Here is a 14,858-nt window from a genome sequence, read left to right on the forward strand (position 1 = left end):
CATATACCACATAATGACTTTATTTGCATGGATTATGTCAACATGTTTCTAATGTCATATGATACGGGGAAACATTATGATTATGTGCTCCAATGGCAAACAGAAGATCAGAGTAAAAGAGATAGGCTTCAGTCCAAATCTTATTGTTGAAATATGTGATCAAGTTAAAAGGGAGATCTGTTTAAACAATCTGTTCTAGGCAAAAGAGCCTAAGTGCTTAAGCAGAGTGGACAGACGGGTTTCTGTGGATGAACAGCCCTCTCCCAGCCAGCTCCCTGAAAGAGGTTTCGCCCACCAGTGCGTTTTTAGGGTGGGGAGGACAGGCCGAAAAACAAACTTTCAGGGCTGGACATGAAACGCAGGAAAAAAGGTGGAGGGTGACTCTGAGAGACAGCCTGCGGTACACAGGACACACGAGCTGCCAGTGAAAATCAGGGGGAGGGAGCAGCACACACCCACAGCCCGATATATAGGCAGGTTGAGAAACATCTGCCCCAGCCCGACACAACCACCTCTGCAGGGCTGAACACACACGCAGGTAAGACCTCCTTTCAGCCAGCCACTCTCTCAGCAGCTTTGCATTCATGAGCCAGTCTCTGCACAGGCAGAGACCACCCCTTCAGGGGTGCGCAACTCGAACCCAGGGCCCGCAGACACAGCAGGAGGGGGTGCTCAGACTCGGCTCTGGCAAAGGGGCAAGTTTGGGGCAGCTTTCAGAGTGCAAAGTGTCAAACCTGTTATTGAAGTGAACAACTGCTTGCTAGCATCTGTTCATTCTAGATTTCTGAAGAATTGTGAAGTGTGCAATGTACAGTGATAGTATTCTGTATCTGTAAATCGTACAATATACAACTATATATAAATATAATTACTAATACCTTAGTTATAGGGCAGAAAGTGTACAGTGACCTACTGTGATCTTGGCAGAGGTGGAGGACTTGCTCCGTTACCTTTAATTGATTATTAGACGCCTTATACAGTTTCTGGAATTGTATTTAAAAAAATGGCATTTCTTTCATTGAATTTATCCAGCCCGCTACAAAAAATGAAAGTATTGTTTTGATTCAAGCGAGACCAAAAAATAACGGATAAACATAGGTAACTCATCATTGCTCAAAAGGGTGAGGCTTTGAGAGTGGATACGATTGAAGTCTTAAACGCCTGTGCAAGTAGGTTAATACTGCTTTGTCTCCGTGACAAATCCCATGAAAAAGATGGGAGGCGGGAAAAAAAGAAAAAAAAAGTTTTGTTCTGATTTAGATTTTATGGGTGCTGGGATAGAATTTTAAATAATGATATTTTAAAATAACGCAAGTCTAGTTTGATCCGTAGTTGATCCACAGATCTTTTCCTCCCCTGCAGAATAATTATTCCCTTTGTACTGTTTCCATCGCAGCGTGATACCTGCCGCAGCCGAACTCTGAAATATTATAAAGCCATTTCAGGCGAAAGCGTGTCCTAAAATATGAATAAACAAGAAATGTTTATTTTCGAGGGACGCTCAAAGATGCCATAGGCAGAAATGAGATGAAATGCTGAAGATAAAGGGAGACCTGTGCATGCCAATTGAACCTGCGATGTTTTATTATTCTTGAAATACTTGCAGGCTGAAACCCAGTGTGAGCAGCTCTGCCTTCTTATCTCTGACATTGTGCAACCATGCCCTTAGTGAGTTGTACCGTTGGTCTTGTACAAACTTGTTGTGTGTAAGGCACCTTGTCTGAGCATTTGGGAAATGCCTTCAAGTCCATACAGGACCACTATAATACTTCCACCTGTTGAGTCATCTCTTCTTATGCTGTGCTGCCAAAGGAGTGTATACAGTATATCTAATTCATGGCTAAATGTCACTGTACCTGTGTCCAGACCTTCACGAAGTTACCTATTGTAAGAGAGTGAAGACTCCTGCCCTTAAGGTGCACAGTTCAATAAGTCTCACAACCCTGGAGATATCCAGGAGAAAGTGTACAGTTTGCAGTCAGCCTGAGACGTATTTAGGGACCGTCCCAGACACTTTCATAAATCGAATTGGCTTCTGTGCTAAAACACAACTGTTAATGAAAAGACAAACAGGACTATGAGAATAGCTTTGTGAAAATGCATGTGTTAGAAACTGACACGAAATAGCGACTCCCCCTTCTCACACGGCCGTCTGCTTTAAAACCTTCTGGAGTGCTTGTCCAACAGAAAAATTGAGCGACAGTCCTCGTCTTTTGACTCTGCGAAAACAGACAGCTTTGACATTAGTCCAGCACGGGCTCAGAGGGAACGCCAGGGACAGTTTGCCCACAGAGTAACACCGTCGTCCATTTCTGTCACGAAAACACAGGCGGTTTACGAAGGCACTGTAGCTGGAGGGCTCAGTGGCTGATTGCAAGCGGTGCTTTTGGACGATGAGGGGCTCCTCGCCTTAAAACAGAAGATGCTCTGGCTCTTACAGAGCTAGGAGCACACTGCCCGAGCACCTCCTCCGTGTGAACACGGGGAATAAGTTCCTGTTATTCCACCTGTCCCCAAATATTTCTGCACATCACACTTTGAAAACCTTTGGGGAAGAAGGGAAGAATTCCGGACATAAGCAGATCTTGGAAAATTCTGCCAGGATGGAGATTTAAGGAGCAAAAAGGAGGACATGTCTAGGGAAATCCGGACGTATGGTCCCCCTGCTGCTGGGAGTTACTCAGATGAAACACCGGTCTGCACAAACTGTCCCACAAGTTGCCTAATAGAGTGTGTGGGGTGGATAATTGAGCCCAATTGCTGTTTTTTTTTCCCTCCCACACTAGCAAACAGTTTGAGATGATTCACACGGTTATAAAAAGCTATTTCACAATGGTTTCAACAGTCACGGGAATGGGGTGGGTGCTCTTGAGGCAGGACTGGCGCAATGTGTCTCTGTTGTTTTTTTGAATCGTTGTCTTTTTTTCGGTTAACAAATATTTACACTACTTTTAAACTCCTGACCTCTCCCCATTAGCTATGCCATGGACTTTTGAGGGAAGCCGCCTTTGTTGTCGTTACCTGAGCTCCGTTTCCATGGCGCCCCACGCATAAAGTGCATGTTTTGTTGTGATTCATCCCATCCCATTGTCCAAGCTGATGGGACGGAGCTGGTGTCCCTTCGCTGTCACGATTGAAATAAATGCTCAATGGACAAACCACCCTCCAAAAAAGCGACTTCTCGCTAGCGTTTTGTTAGACTTCCTTTTCTCTTTCATATTTACGGTACATGGACGTCTTCTTGAGCACTGTCATCAACGTTTTTTCGCAATCAGTTCAAAACCTCTCGACATGCTAGAAAACTCCTCACATATTTCTCTGTCTGGCAGGTTTTCTCAAAGATTCCCCTCCAGAGACCGTGGCAATTTGGAATTTAGTTTTTTCAAAACCTAAAGTGCTGAAAAAAATCTGAAATACCATCACAGGACACGTTTTATAACAAAGCTGTAAAGGGACACATAAAGTTGTAGTTACTGCAGGTAGAATTCCTTAATAAAATATAAACCTACACTAGAGCTGAACACAGAGTGTTCGTTCGGTTTGTCTGCATTAAAATAGTGTGAATAACCTCAGACTCAGGGTGCAAATGCTGACGTCTCACCCACACCTCACATCTCCTCTATTTTTTTTTCAAAACGTTGATTTTTTCATTGCTAACCTAATTCTCTTCACTAGTTTTGTCCATGGAAATCATTGCAACTAGTGGAGATGCAAAGTCTCTTCTCCTTTCTAGAATATTTTCTGTGAAAGTGGAGGTGAGAGATTATTATGTAAAGTTAACCAAACTCTGTGCAGGCCTATTATGCAAACGAAGCGCTGGGTATCTCAGACTGCACGCTATTTCTTTTTGTAGGCTTCAGACAAACCCAGGCAGGATCGGGAAAGTGATTGGCATTTTTCAGAGATGGGCAAATCACCGGCACTCCTCTCCCTGATCTGTTTGTTCCTGTTAGGATCGTCACTTGGTAAGCTCAACGGCGTGTTTCTTTCCTTCCTCCTTCTGTCAGTTTGACACACCGCGACGAGGAAAGAATTGTGCCCCCTTTCCTCCAGGCTTTGAATCAGGCAACGCTGCACGTAGAATGTAAAACCGCAGTTCTGCACTCAGTGATGTCCACAACACAACCGAAGACACTTCACAGCCAAATGAATGAAGTTTATACCATAAGTTCAGGAGGGGTGACAACAGCCGAGTTCAATCAACCTCAGCTGTCCGCAATTCGTAATCAATCCTGATGTCATTTCCTTACCTAAAACATTATAAATACAACAGCACAGCATGGAGACAGGAGAGAAACAACCTGTACTGTACTGCCACCTGACACCCACACAACAGCACAACAGCACAACACAACACAACACAGAACAGCATGGAGTCAGGAGAGATACAACCGACACCCGCACAACAACACAACAGCACAACATAACACAGCACAGCATGGAGACAGGAGAGACACAACCTGTACTGTACTGCCACCTGACACCCACACAACAGCACAACAGCACAACACAACACAATACAGCACAGCATGGAGACAGGAGAGACACAACCTGTACTGTACTGCCACCTGACACCCACACAACAGCACAACAGCACAACAACACAACACAGCACAGCATGGAGACAGGAGAGACACAACCTGTACTGTACTGCCACCTGACACCCACACAACAGCACAACAACACAACAACACAACACAGCACAGCATGGAGACAGGAGACCTGTCCCTGAACAGTTTAGCCATCAGCTAAGTGGGTTCAGCCCACTGTAACTAAAACACTTAATCAATTTTTCAATACGCTGAATTCTCGGGTGTTGTTATTCCTAATGAATCACAAGTGCATTAATCCCACATGTAACACCGGGACATTGTTTCTTATGCGACTGAAAGATTTTTATTGTGGAGCACAACTCCAGGTGTTCATACTGTACAATAATTGGTATCTCTATACGATCTGAATTTCCATTTTCCCATCATGCATTTGGTAGCTGTCACGGTTGGAGGCCCCTAAATGCGAGAACTGCTTTTGAACTTTGTAGCTGACTACACCACTTAGAAACAGGTTCGACAGGTTCTTTTTATCTCCCTGAACCAGCAGCCCGCCTGTAACGGTGCGTAGTTTAGGACTCTATGCAGACGGTATAGTCCGGAGGTGAGTGGAAAAGGGCTATTAATGTAAGGATGGCGAACAGGGGGTGGTGCCGACAGTGAATCCAGGTGCAAGGGCCGAAGCGCAGGCGAACAAGTCCAGAAACAGTCCGATGTAGGAAATCCGGGGCGCAGTCTGAAATCCAAACCCAGGAAATCCATTCAAGACAGAACGATTAAAAACAGGAACAGGGACATGGGACACCAGGTTTAAATAAAGAACGGAACAGTGGGGCAGGTGAACCGTGATAATGAAACTAACACAAAAGGGTCGGAGCGCCCTCTAGAGGAGGGATGGCGATCGTGACATCGCCCACAGAGCAGACAAGACTGTCACCCTCCATAATTGCTCTTTTTATCACAGTCCATCCATCTACCCATCACACTGAACCCTTGACATAGCTTATCCATGAGCACCATGGTCCCCAGTTACCCAAGAACCCAAGTCTCAGAGGAGCAGTCCAGCACTGCCCTTCTCCAGAAATTGCTCTGGTCGGTGCCCTGGCATGTCTCTTTCCGCCCCACAGTGAGGAACCTCTGTCTCCTCCACCAGTGGTCCTGGCATCCTCTTCAGCCCCGGCCGGCCTGAGGAATTCAATTGAATTCAATTAATTTTTATATAGCGCCTTTCACAACAAGGTTGCCACAAGGCGCTTAACAATGCAAGTGGCCATACATGTTGTCAATACAGAACAGAAAAGACCAGAAAACAACGGAGGAGAGGAACCAAAAACTCCTTAGTAAAGAGAAGAAAAAAACCTCTAGGGGTCCAAGGAATGAGGTCCTGTGTGCTCTCCCCCTACCCTGACTTTTCTTAGAGTCCTCAGCTCAGTCCAGCGGTGTGAGCTGTGCTCCCCAGATTTCTTCTCCATCTGTGTGTGAGCCTTCATGACTGGGGTGTTGGTCTTGGGCGTGCACAGAGCTGTGCTCCCCAGATTTCTTCTCCATCTGTGTGTGAGCCTTCATGACTGGGGTGTTGGTCTTGGGCGTGCACAGAGCCCCTGTTCTCTCCCTGCCCCAGGACACTGGCTCCGCACCACCACTCACGAGGGAGCCATGCCCCCTTACTGTGTGGTAACAGTTACCCTGTGTCCTTCGGCCCTTGTAAAACCTCATCACCTGCCCCACCGTCTGCATTAGGAAGACCTTAGATATGGGGTGATGCTCAAGCCACAAAGACAAACTCCTTCCCTTGACACTGACCACCACTTGCAACTTAAAGTCAGAATAGTCCTCTTCCACCACACTCAGATTCACTCACCCCGGCTCAACAGCTGGCTTAGCGAGACCAGCTCTGAGCTCCTGCACTCACATTGTTATTGTATTTCGCAACGTTTAAACACATTGGTGTGGGGCCTGCAGTGTTTTGGGCAAGACGTTTGGTTGAGCTTTACACACCTCGTCATCAGATTTCCCGTGATTCTCTGCATTTCTACCTTTCTACAAAACGCGTTTCTACATTGCTGTACGCTGTTTGGCTACTGTGCCAACAGCGAAGCTGTACATGCAAAATTCAAACTAAGCTAAAAACAGACCAAACAAACCACAGTCAAATGTTTCCATGGAAAGTATATTTAAGGAGATCGAGGGGGATCTGAATGCGGCCCTATCTGGTTTTGGGAATCTTAAAACGGAAGAAAAAACAAGCAGGGATTTTTTGTGTAGCTTTGGACTGCATTTGCATTCTTCGGGAAGCAAGAGGAGATGAGTGAAGAGAGCCAAGCAGCGTGCCGGGTGCTCACATCTGACGGAATCTGAATTTTTTGGGCAAGCTGTGATGTTTAGCAGGGTGTGAAGTGTTTTTTTTCCCTCTGTTCCCAGGTCAGTCATCAAGCGGGCAAGGAAAAGGCGAAGGAAAGGTAAAGACTTTGCCCTCTCACTTTTTTTTCTGAGTGCAAATAAAATGCTGATCCTTTCACTGCACTGGAGCAACAAGTGAGCCTGAAAGCCCAGTTACTAATATGAATAAATATCAGGTGCCTCTATTATTTTCCTTCCTCCTTCTGTCAGTTTGCTGTAAATCCAGTTGTGGTGAAATTCCAGACTTGTGTCCAGATTTACTTTTCCCACTGAGGCTTCCTGATAAAACAGCAATCCTGCTTGTCCCCCTGGGTGCTCAAGGTTAGTACGGACAGGTGCGTGTATGGGAAACGCTCATGAAAACGAGAGCTCTCAGGTTTTTCAGCTCGAGACGGATTGATCCCCATGGCCCAGGCCTTGTGGGGTCATGTGACTGGGCGTCTCCTGAGCGGCGATGCACAGTTGGCTGGAGGCTGCAGGGGTGATGTTGAACCTACTCGGGCAGGGTCCTGTAGATTTGCGATAGTGCAGTAGTGACTCCTGTGAGGCCCCAGGCGCCCGCAGACTGGCAGGGAAACGAGCATTCCACAGCCGACTCCCCTCCCGAGCTCTGGTCTGCACAGCCTGCAGGTTCCTGTTCTCTCGCTGAAGGGCACAGGGGATGTCATTGGAAACCGAACTGCTCAAAACAATGGGCAGTTCCAAAAAATTTATTTTAAGAAAGGGTATAGGCAAGGTTCAGTGTTTCCAGTCATGAGATCAAAACAGGTTATGCACTGCTGTAGACCATAGGTGGCCTGACAAGTCCAGTCTAAATGCAGTTCAGCCCTCCTGATCCAATTGAATCTTCGTCATACAACATCCTTCAACATAACCTCCCCATAATGCACAACATGAACATTATGGCTCCAGGAATCTTCTGCCTGTGGTGACTGTCAGATGTCGGCCTGCTCCAGCTCCTCTGTCAGTCTGGACATATACCGTACAGCAGTCTATAGCTGGGGATTGCAGTTGCCTTTATGCATCGCAGACCGAAACGTGCTCTGGTGTGGGGTTGTATGTCCCCTCATGACCCCTACCCATGCTGGCTCACCTTCCACTCTGCGATGTCAAAAGCAATTTCTACAAGTGGCTGACCCATTCCGATCCTCAAACGCCTCCTGGTCTTGACCCACGTCTCCTTTTCCCGCCAGGGCAAGTGCACAGACTGGGAGACCAAGCTTGCCGGAATGCTGACAGCGCCCACAAACTTTTCCCAATTCCTCACGGATAACGCTCAGAACCTTCCCAAGCTGTCGAGCTCCTGCGTGACGTCGTTCAACATGTTGGCTAACCTCACCGCTGTGACTGAACTGTAAGAAAGAGATGAGACTATTCCCGTTCCTAACAGACTGACCAAGACAGCCAAGATGTTTCTCTTTCTTTCAGTTCAGCTTCTTGACAAGGCAGTGAGAACTTCAAACGGTCAATGACCGTTTATTTTATGCAGTGTTAACTTACTGGGCTTTGTATAGACAGAGATTCATGGGCCCATACACCATGCAATAGTAAATAATAATAATAATAATAATCAAATGACAAATAATTGTAAAATAACCATTAAGAATTGCAATTTGGACTAAGATTACCAACCCATAAATCTATTGTAAATATAAGCTTCATTCATGTTAAGAAGTGATCATTCTACAACAGTAATCTATGGCATTATCTTTAGTCTCTGGTTTGGAAGGAAGTTGAACCAGTTAATGGATTGCTGCTGAACTGTGTTTCTTCCATCTAGAATGAAAGTCTTGAACGTGCTCTATGACCAGCTGAATGAGGGCACAAGACAGGCTGTTTATATGTGGGTGGAGGCCGTCTTCCAGGCCAAGAAGCTGGTGAAGCCAGAGGCCACTGTGAACCCTAACCAGCAGAAGCCCGGGTTAACTGCAAAACCTGATAATTCAAATAAACCCTCTAAGGTCAAGAGGGCAGCCGACGAGAAAGACCAGCAGTCTAGCGCCAGTGGCCAGGGTAAGCTAACTCTGCGTCTTGTGCAGTCACACCCCAAATTCAAACTGCTCTCCCGGACACTACCCCCAACCACAGAGATCACCATGCTAGAATGTCAGCCCCTTGGTACACTCTAGACGAAAGTGTCTTCCACAAGACTTGTTTTACATTAGTGTTCTTGGCTGGGATCATCTGGTCATAAACAGGCTATTTTGGCTTCTTTGCATATTCAACGACATTTAAACAAAAGGAAGGGGGCAGTGCAGTATAGTGGAGTATAGTCTCTGACTGGTGAGTTGCAGGTTCGAGTCCCTGCTGCAGACACTGCTCCTGTGCCTTGAGTGAGGTTCTTTTGATCCAGCTGCTCCAGTCCTCCCAGCTGTATGTACCAGTGGGGACCATCATTGCTGGGGAGTCACTGCTGTGATGCACCCCACGTCTCAGCCAGGAGTGAAGGTGTGTCTTCCCTGATCACTTCACACTTAGAAACCAGCCTGAGCTCTGGTCCTTTGAGCTACCGGTTGAATGGAATTACCCACCTACCCTAAACAAAAGATCCTCCATAGCCCTCCAGGTCTTCCACAGGCTATTCTGAGCGGCACTCAACACTGAAAACACTAAAAGTCACCATTAAAATGACACACACCTCTGCAGGTTTCAGTTCAACTGATTAGCATGAGCGTGGAGTTCAGAATGTGTTCAAAACATTTTTTAGGGAAGCAGATGGGCGACAGCTGTGGCACATGATGTGCACGACACGAGCAGGTGACTGATTCTGATGTTACTTGTCATGGATGTCGGAAGGGACGATCCTTGGAATGGCAGGAGAGCGTGAAAGACCCTATGCGTAGTGGCGAGACGGGGGTTAGCCCGGGCTCAGCTGTTCAGGAAATGCCGTAAAGAAACCTATGCCCTCAGGTAGCGGACGTGGGGCGACCTGGTGCTAGGTGGGTCTCAGGACATCAGAACGTCAGTGCTGAGCGAAGGAGAATGAGTGACCCAGAAATATATAGCCCCAGAGAGAGAGAGACACCGGAAGGACAGCAAAGCACCGGAAACAAGAGACAGGACAGAGAAGGAGCGCCCTCTGGCTGCAGAGGGCGTGACATTACTGGGGTTGTCAGCACTTCTGCTTTTGAACATTTGAACTGCTTAGCATTGTAAAAGTGTTAGAAAGTGAGACCATGGTTAAAGTAAGTGCCATACATGGTAAAACCATGAAAGAAACAAGCAAAGAGGCCTGCAGCAGTGTGGAAGTACAGGGGCCCCCAGAGTTGTGTTTTGCAATGTTTCTCAAACAGGTTATAATTCTGCAGGTAAAACCAGCTGGATCACAGCAGAGGTTCTTCAGATACTGGGACGTTTTATTCTACAGGCTCCCATGTCCACCCTGAAGGACATCACAGGGAACACCACTAGCCCAGTAAGTGACCGGCTGTTCAGTCGCTGCACCTCCCACAGCCCAATAAGAAGGCATCAAGCTCAAGAAATAGACAAGGGGGGTGTCTAAATGAGAGGCCTGAGGTTACTCTGTCAATAAACTACAGCCATGGAACTTGTGAAGGAAAACAGTTTGAAGTTATTTCCCAGAACAATTTCACAGGACTTACGTATGCAAGTCTTTTGCTCGCTATACTTTCATATCAACCCTTTCATTGCAACTCATAATGTTCCTCTGTTGTTAAATATTTGTCCGGATTAACTATTAAAGGGTCAGAAAATAGCTGCATGCAGTTCCTTCATTGACGGATAAATAGAACACCCTTGCTTATTAAGGTGAAAGTTAAGAGCAGCCATCCGAATGAATTATGGGTATTGTGATGCCATGTGTGGAGACATACAGCAGGGGCACAGGCTCTAAGTGGGTTCTTGACCAAAGACACACCCCAACAGAGGTTAAACTGAACTTCATAGGAAACAATTTACGTTACCTTCTTTAACTCCAGTTTAGCAACAAGATATTCTGACCCAGGTTACTAATATAAGAACTTGTAGAGTTATTATATTAGCTTGTGCTTGTTTTCAGTCCTGTGATGGGTTAGCAGCTGGTGTGGTAACACAGCAACTGGTCTTCAGCCTGAAGGCTTGTGTTATAGCCAAGAGGTTGGAATCTTCAGTCGATGACTGTGAATTGGTAGCGTAGCAGCTAGTGTTATAATACAACAGCTGGCACAGTGGTCCTGTGGTTCCAAAATCTTCCAAATCTTGTTCCAATTTCTCCTTCCATGCACTCATCCTCTCTTCCTGGTTCGATGCTCAATGTATGTGGGCTGAAATAGGGTGCACAGCTGATCCCTGCTAAAGTGATTGCCTGTGTTCACCATCTTGGGAGCAACATGTCTAGGCAGCCATCTTGGGTAGGGGGAAGCTTCTGAAAATTTCAAAAAACATCATGAAAAGTAGAAGCATCTTGAAAACTAACACCCATCCAGGATGCTGTCCCTTGTGGCATCACAGTATAAATATCAACTAAAGTTCAAATTTACCTTCTGAACAAATGAGAAACCCCGCATCCTCAGGCATAAATGTGTATCAATCCATACAATTTATCCCAATGGAGTTTCAGCTACTCTAGAATCAAGACTTTCAAACTGCTGATTTTTTATACCTGGAACTTTGTTCTTTCAGATCTGTCAGCTGTATAATAACGGTTCAAAGATCTGGGATACTCTATATGATCTGAATGATGCACAGGCGAATCTCTTCATAAGCGGGCTGGATAAATGCAAGATTGACATTGCCAATGAAACTGTATTTTCAAGGTCAGTTGCTTTGTTTTTATTTGTTACTGTGCTGTAGACGTAACTTTGTAACAATTTTGCAAATAGTAGTGGTCTTACAGATAATAAAACCAATATCAATCATAAGTGTGCAGTGCTGCATTTCATTTTCATAAAAAGAAATAATTCGGAGTATTAGTATTATTAAAAGAGCACAAATATGCACCAATGTGTTAAATATAATTGCATGTGAATTTAAAGCAGACCTACATTATGGAGCAAATGGGAAACTCAGCTGTTCTTTTTTTCTGGAAATGATACATGGGAATTCATTCCTGTATTTTGGATGCTACACTGGAAACAGAATTAACAGGATGACACAACAGCATGTCGGTATCTCTTTGCAGGCTGGGCCAGCTCACTTGCTTCTTCGGTCAGATCGCCAACAGAATTAAAGCCGTCAACGCCTTGATCGCCAAGCTGAAGAACTGCACAGGCAACGTGAAGGATGTAAGCGCAGTGTTTCCTCTGGGTCTGAGCACGAGGATGCAGCTGACGTGACGCTTGTGTGCGCTCAAAACAGAGTGGCAGCAGATTTAACACAAACCCTCTTTTTCTTCTCCAAAACTCAAAGGGATTCTGCATCTTCGTGGAACAGTTTTAGTACGTTTGACACCACGAGTTAACATTACCAAAGGTTTTCGTTTTACTTTCCAGAGTATTTGAAACCTGCTGCTGTCGTAATTCATCGGGGAGGGGAGGGGGGAGTGAGGGGGCAACTGAACACTTTTAATTGTAGTGACCCATGTCTTATGTCCCTTGAGATAAAAAAGCAGTGCTAGCCATTCTCTGTCTTCTCAAATTAAACTTGCTTTGCCTTGTGCCACATGTTTCCTACATCACCACTATATTCCAATGGAACCTGAAGAAGGCTCCACGGCCGAAACATTGTGTTCTCTTTCTTCTTTTTTTCAGCATGGAATAAACCTATTACTTGTTCCTTTTCAGCCTACGCATGCTCACGCAGCTCCCCACCTGAACTACTATATTCCAATGCCCTCCTGCGCCACCAGTAAAAATTAAATATGGCAGTCTTGCGAGTCACATGTTAGACAAAGGCAGAGGGTGCTTGCCAGTGGCACTGTGCCTGGCTACTTCTTTCTGGTGTCGAGTAATCCAGCATCAAAATCTGCTTAGCTAGTGTGAAATTGAAGTTTTCTGGTAAAGAGCTATATTTTTTCTTGCTCTTGCTTTCCTGTCAACCTGTTCTAAACAGGGTGAGTCAGGTATTAACATTCCTGTTCCTCCCAGGTCTACCAGAAACTCCTGAAGTCAGTGGATGCCAAGAACATCTCAGCGGACGACCTGAAGAAGCTGGGACCTGCGGCCACCGGTCTGGGTGTGAGCCAGCTGGGGATGATACCCAAGGAGAAGGTGAAGGAGTCTCTGTCCGTGCTCAGGGGTGTCAAGGACTGGTCCAGCTCCCAGAAGGACGCCATACTGGATAAACTCGGAGAGGTGAACACAGAGAAATCACACCAGACGCACATCCAGAAAAAGACATTTTGAATGTGGAAAACTGAATCCATGCCAACTAGGATTAAAATGCGTTTTCTGATGAGAGCCCTAGATGACTTACACAAGAAGGCAAACGGATCATTTTGACAATTTTGCTTCATAAATAATAAGCAAAGATTTTTAAAGGATGCAGACAACTGACACAACCTCGCTGCCTGATCTGGTCAGATCCCAGAAAGCTGGACCTGGTCAATACTGGGATAGGAGACTTCTAAGGAAAACCAGGTTACTACTTATGTGGTGTTGGTGGACCAATAGGTGCCACTCTTCCTTCTGGTCTAAAGTAATTCCACTCCCATATGTTGAGCACTTTGAGATCCTTTGAAATGGAAAGCGCTATATAAATGCAAGGAATAATTATTTAAATATAACATATTGTCTTGACATCTCTAGTGATCATATGTGGAAAATGCAGCAGTTTGCATTGAAACAATGAATATCAAATCTATCTGTGGCTTACAGGTTACTGGCAGCAATCTGACAGATCTGGGGTATTTGGCCAGTGCTCTCAAAACCACAACCATAAAGAAGTTGAAGGGCAAGGACCTCCTTGAGGCCTTCAACAATTCCATGGAGGTCTCTGACTCCACCAACGCCATGAAGCCAGTCCAGAAGAAAGCGATTATTCAAGAGGTACTGCAAACCAGACAATCCTATTCCTGCTAGTGTCACCCATGTTGGTAGAGTGTCAGGTGATGAAATGATTTTTTTTCACAAATCCCTGCCTTTTAAGCAATCCCAGAGTATCTATGTCATATGTTAATCCAGCTAGACCGAGTATTGTTTTACTGGGATAGTGTTATAGACCCAGCAAGCAGGGTAATATTAAATGTTTAGATAAAAAAATAATTAATGTCACACTTGTCACAGCCCTTTTCTTGAACATGAGAACATCAGATTGACCCATCGAGCCAATTTGGTCATATGTAGTTACTTATTTCAAAGCTCCAGTCACTTCTTGAAAAAAGCCACACTGACTTTTTTTACCATACCTCCTGCGTAGGCAACAACATTGGCAAAATTCTACGGGTCAAAATCTTTCCGACTGTTCTTTTTAGCAGCTGGAAATCAGCAAACATCTTGGTCAGCTAAGAGTCTTTTCTGGCTGGTTTCCGTAGCCGACCGTGAGTCTGGCTTCCAAGCACAGTGCCAGAGATCCTTCACCCCCGAAAAACATCTCTTTTTTGTCCACAGGTGCTGAAGGAGAAGCTTATCAGCGAGGTTCTGAAAAACATCCCCCCTGGCCTGCTGTCTGCAATATCAGCCACCACCCTGAAGAATGCATCAGACACTACCCTTTCACTCGACTTCCTCAATAAGTCCCTGCCGTGGAATAAAGGCCAGGTAAGAGGAACTGGCAACGCATCAGGTGGGGGATTGTAAGTACAGGAACAAGTAAAGGTTAACTCCACTGAAAAAAAGAAAGAGGAAATACAGTGTTTCAGCTGTTGAGGCTTCTTCAAGAGTGAAAAATCGTGTTAAATACACAGTGCGAGCAGAATGACTTAAATCTCTGGTTTAGATGAATCGGATGTTAGTTGCAAATCCCCAAACCTGGCCACCGCCTGAAACGTGTTGCAGTACATAATAATTGTTATAGTAGTGTATAACATGGTAA

The 14,858-nt window shown here is 45.4% G+C and overlaps 1 protein-coding gene across 1 annotated transcript in view; it reads left to right on the forward strand.

Moving 5' to 3' along the window:
- The first annotated feature begins 223 nt into the window (after positions 1–223).
- LOC148819644 (otoancorin-like) overlaps positions 224–14,858 on the forward strand; it is a 28,004-nt gene continuing 13,369 nt past the window's right edge. Inside the window, exons 1-11 of the mRNA XM_088935225.1 lie at positions 224–538; positions 3,854–3,965; positions 6,972–7,009; positions 8,144–8,304; positions 8,731–8,963; positions 10,259–10,365; positions 11,571–11,704; positions 12,070–12,172; positions 12,974–13,180; positions 13,703–13,873; positions 14,435–14,584. Coding sequence (XP_088791351.1) covers positions 3,905–3,965; positions 6,972–7,009; positions 8,144–8,304; positions 8,731–8,963; positions 10,259–10,365; positions 11,571–11,704; positions 12,070–12,172; positions 12,974–13,180; positions 13,703–13,873; positions 14,435–14,584 — 1,365 coding nt within the window. The 5' untranslated portion in view covers positions 224–538; positions 3,854–3,904. The remainder of the gene's footprint in view (positions 539–3,853; positions 3,966–6,971; positions 7,010–8,143; positions 8,305–8,730; positions 8,964–10,258; positions 10,366–11,570; positions 11,705–12,069; positions 12,173–12,973; positions 13,181–13,702; positions 13,874–14,434; positions 14,585–14,858) is intronic.

The sequence above is a fragment of the Atractosteus spatula genome, chromosome 16 (genome assembly GCF_055471065.1).
Source record: "Atractosteus spatula isolate fAtrSpa1 chromosome 16, fAtrSpa1.hap1, whole genome shotgun sequence".
NCBI lineage: Eukaryota > Metazoa > Chordata > Actinopteri > Semionotiformes > Lepisosteidae > Atractosteus > Atractosteus spatula.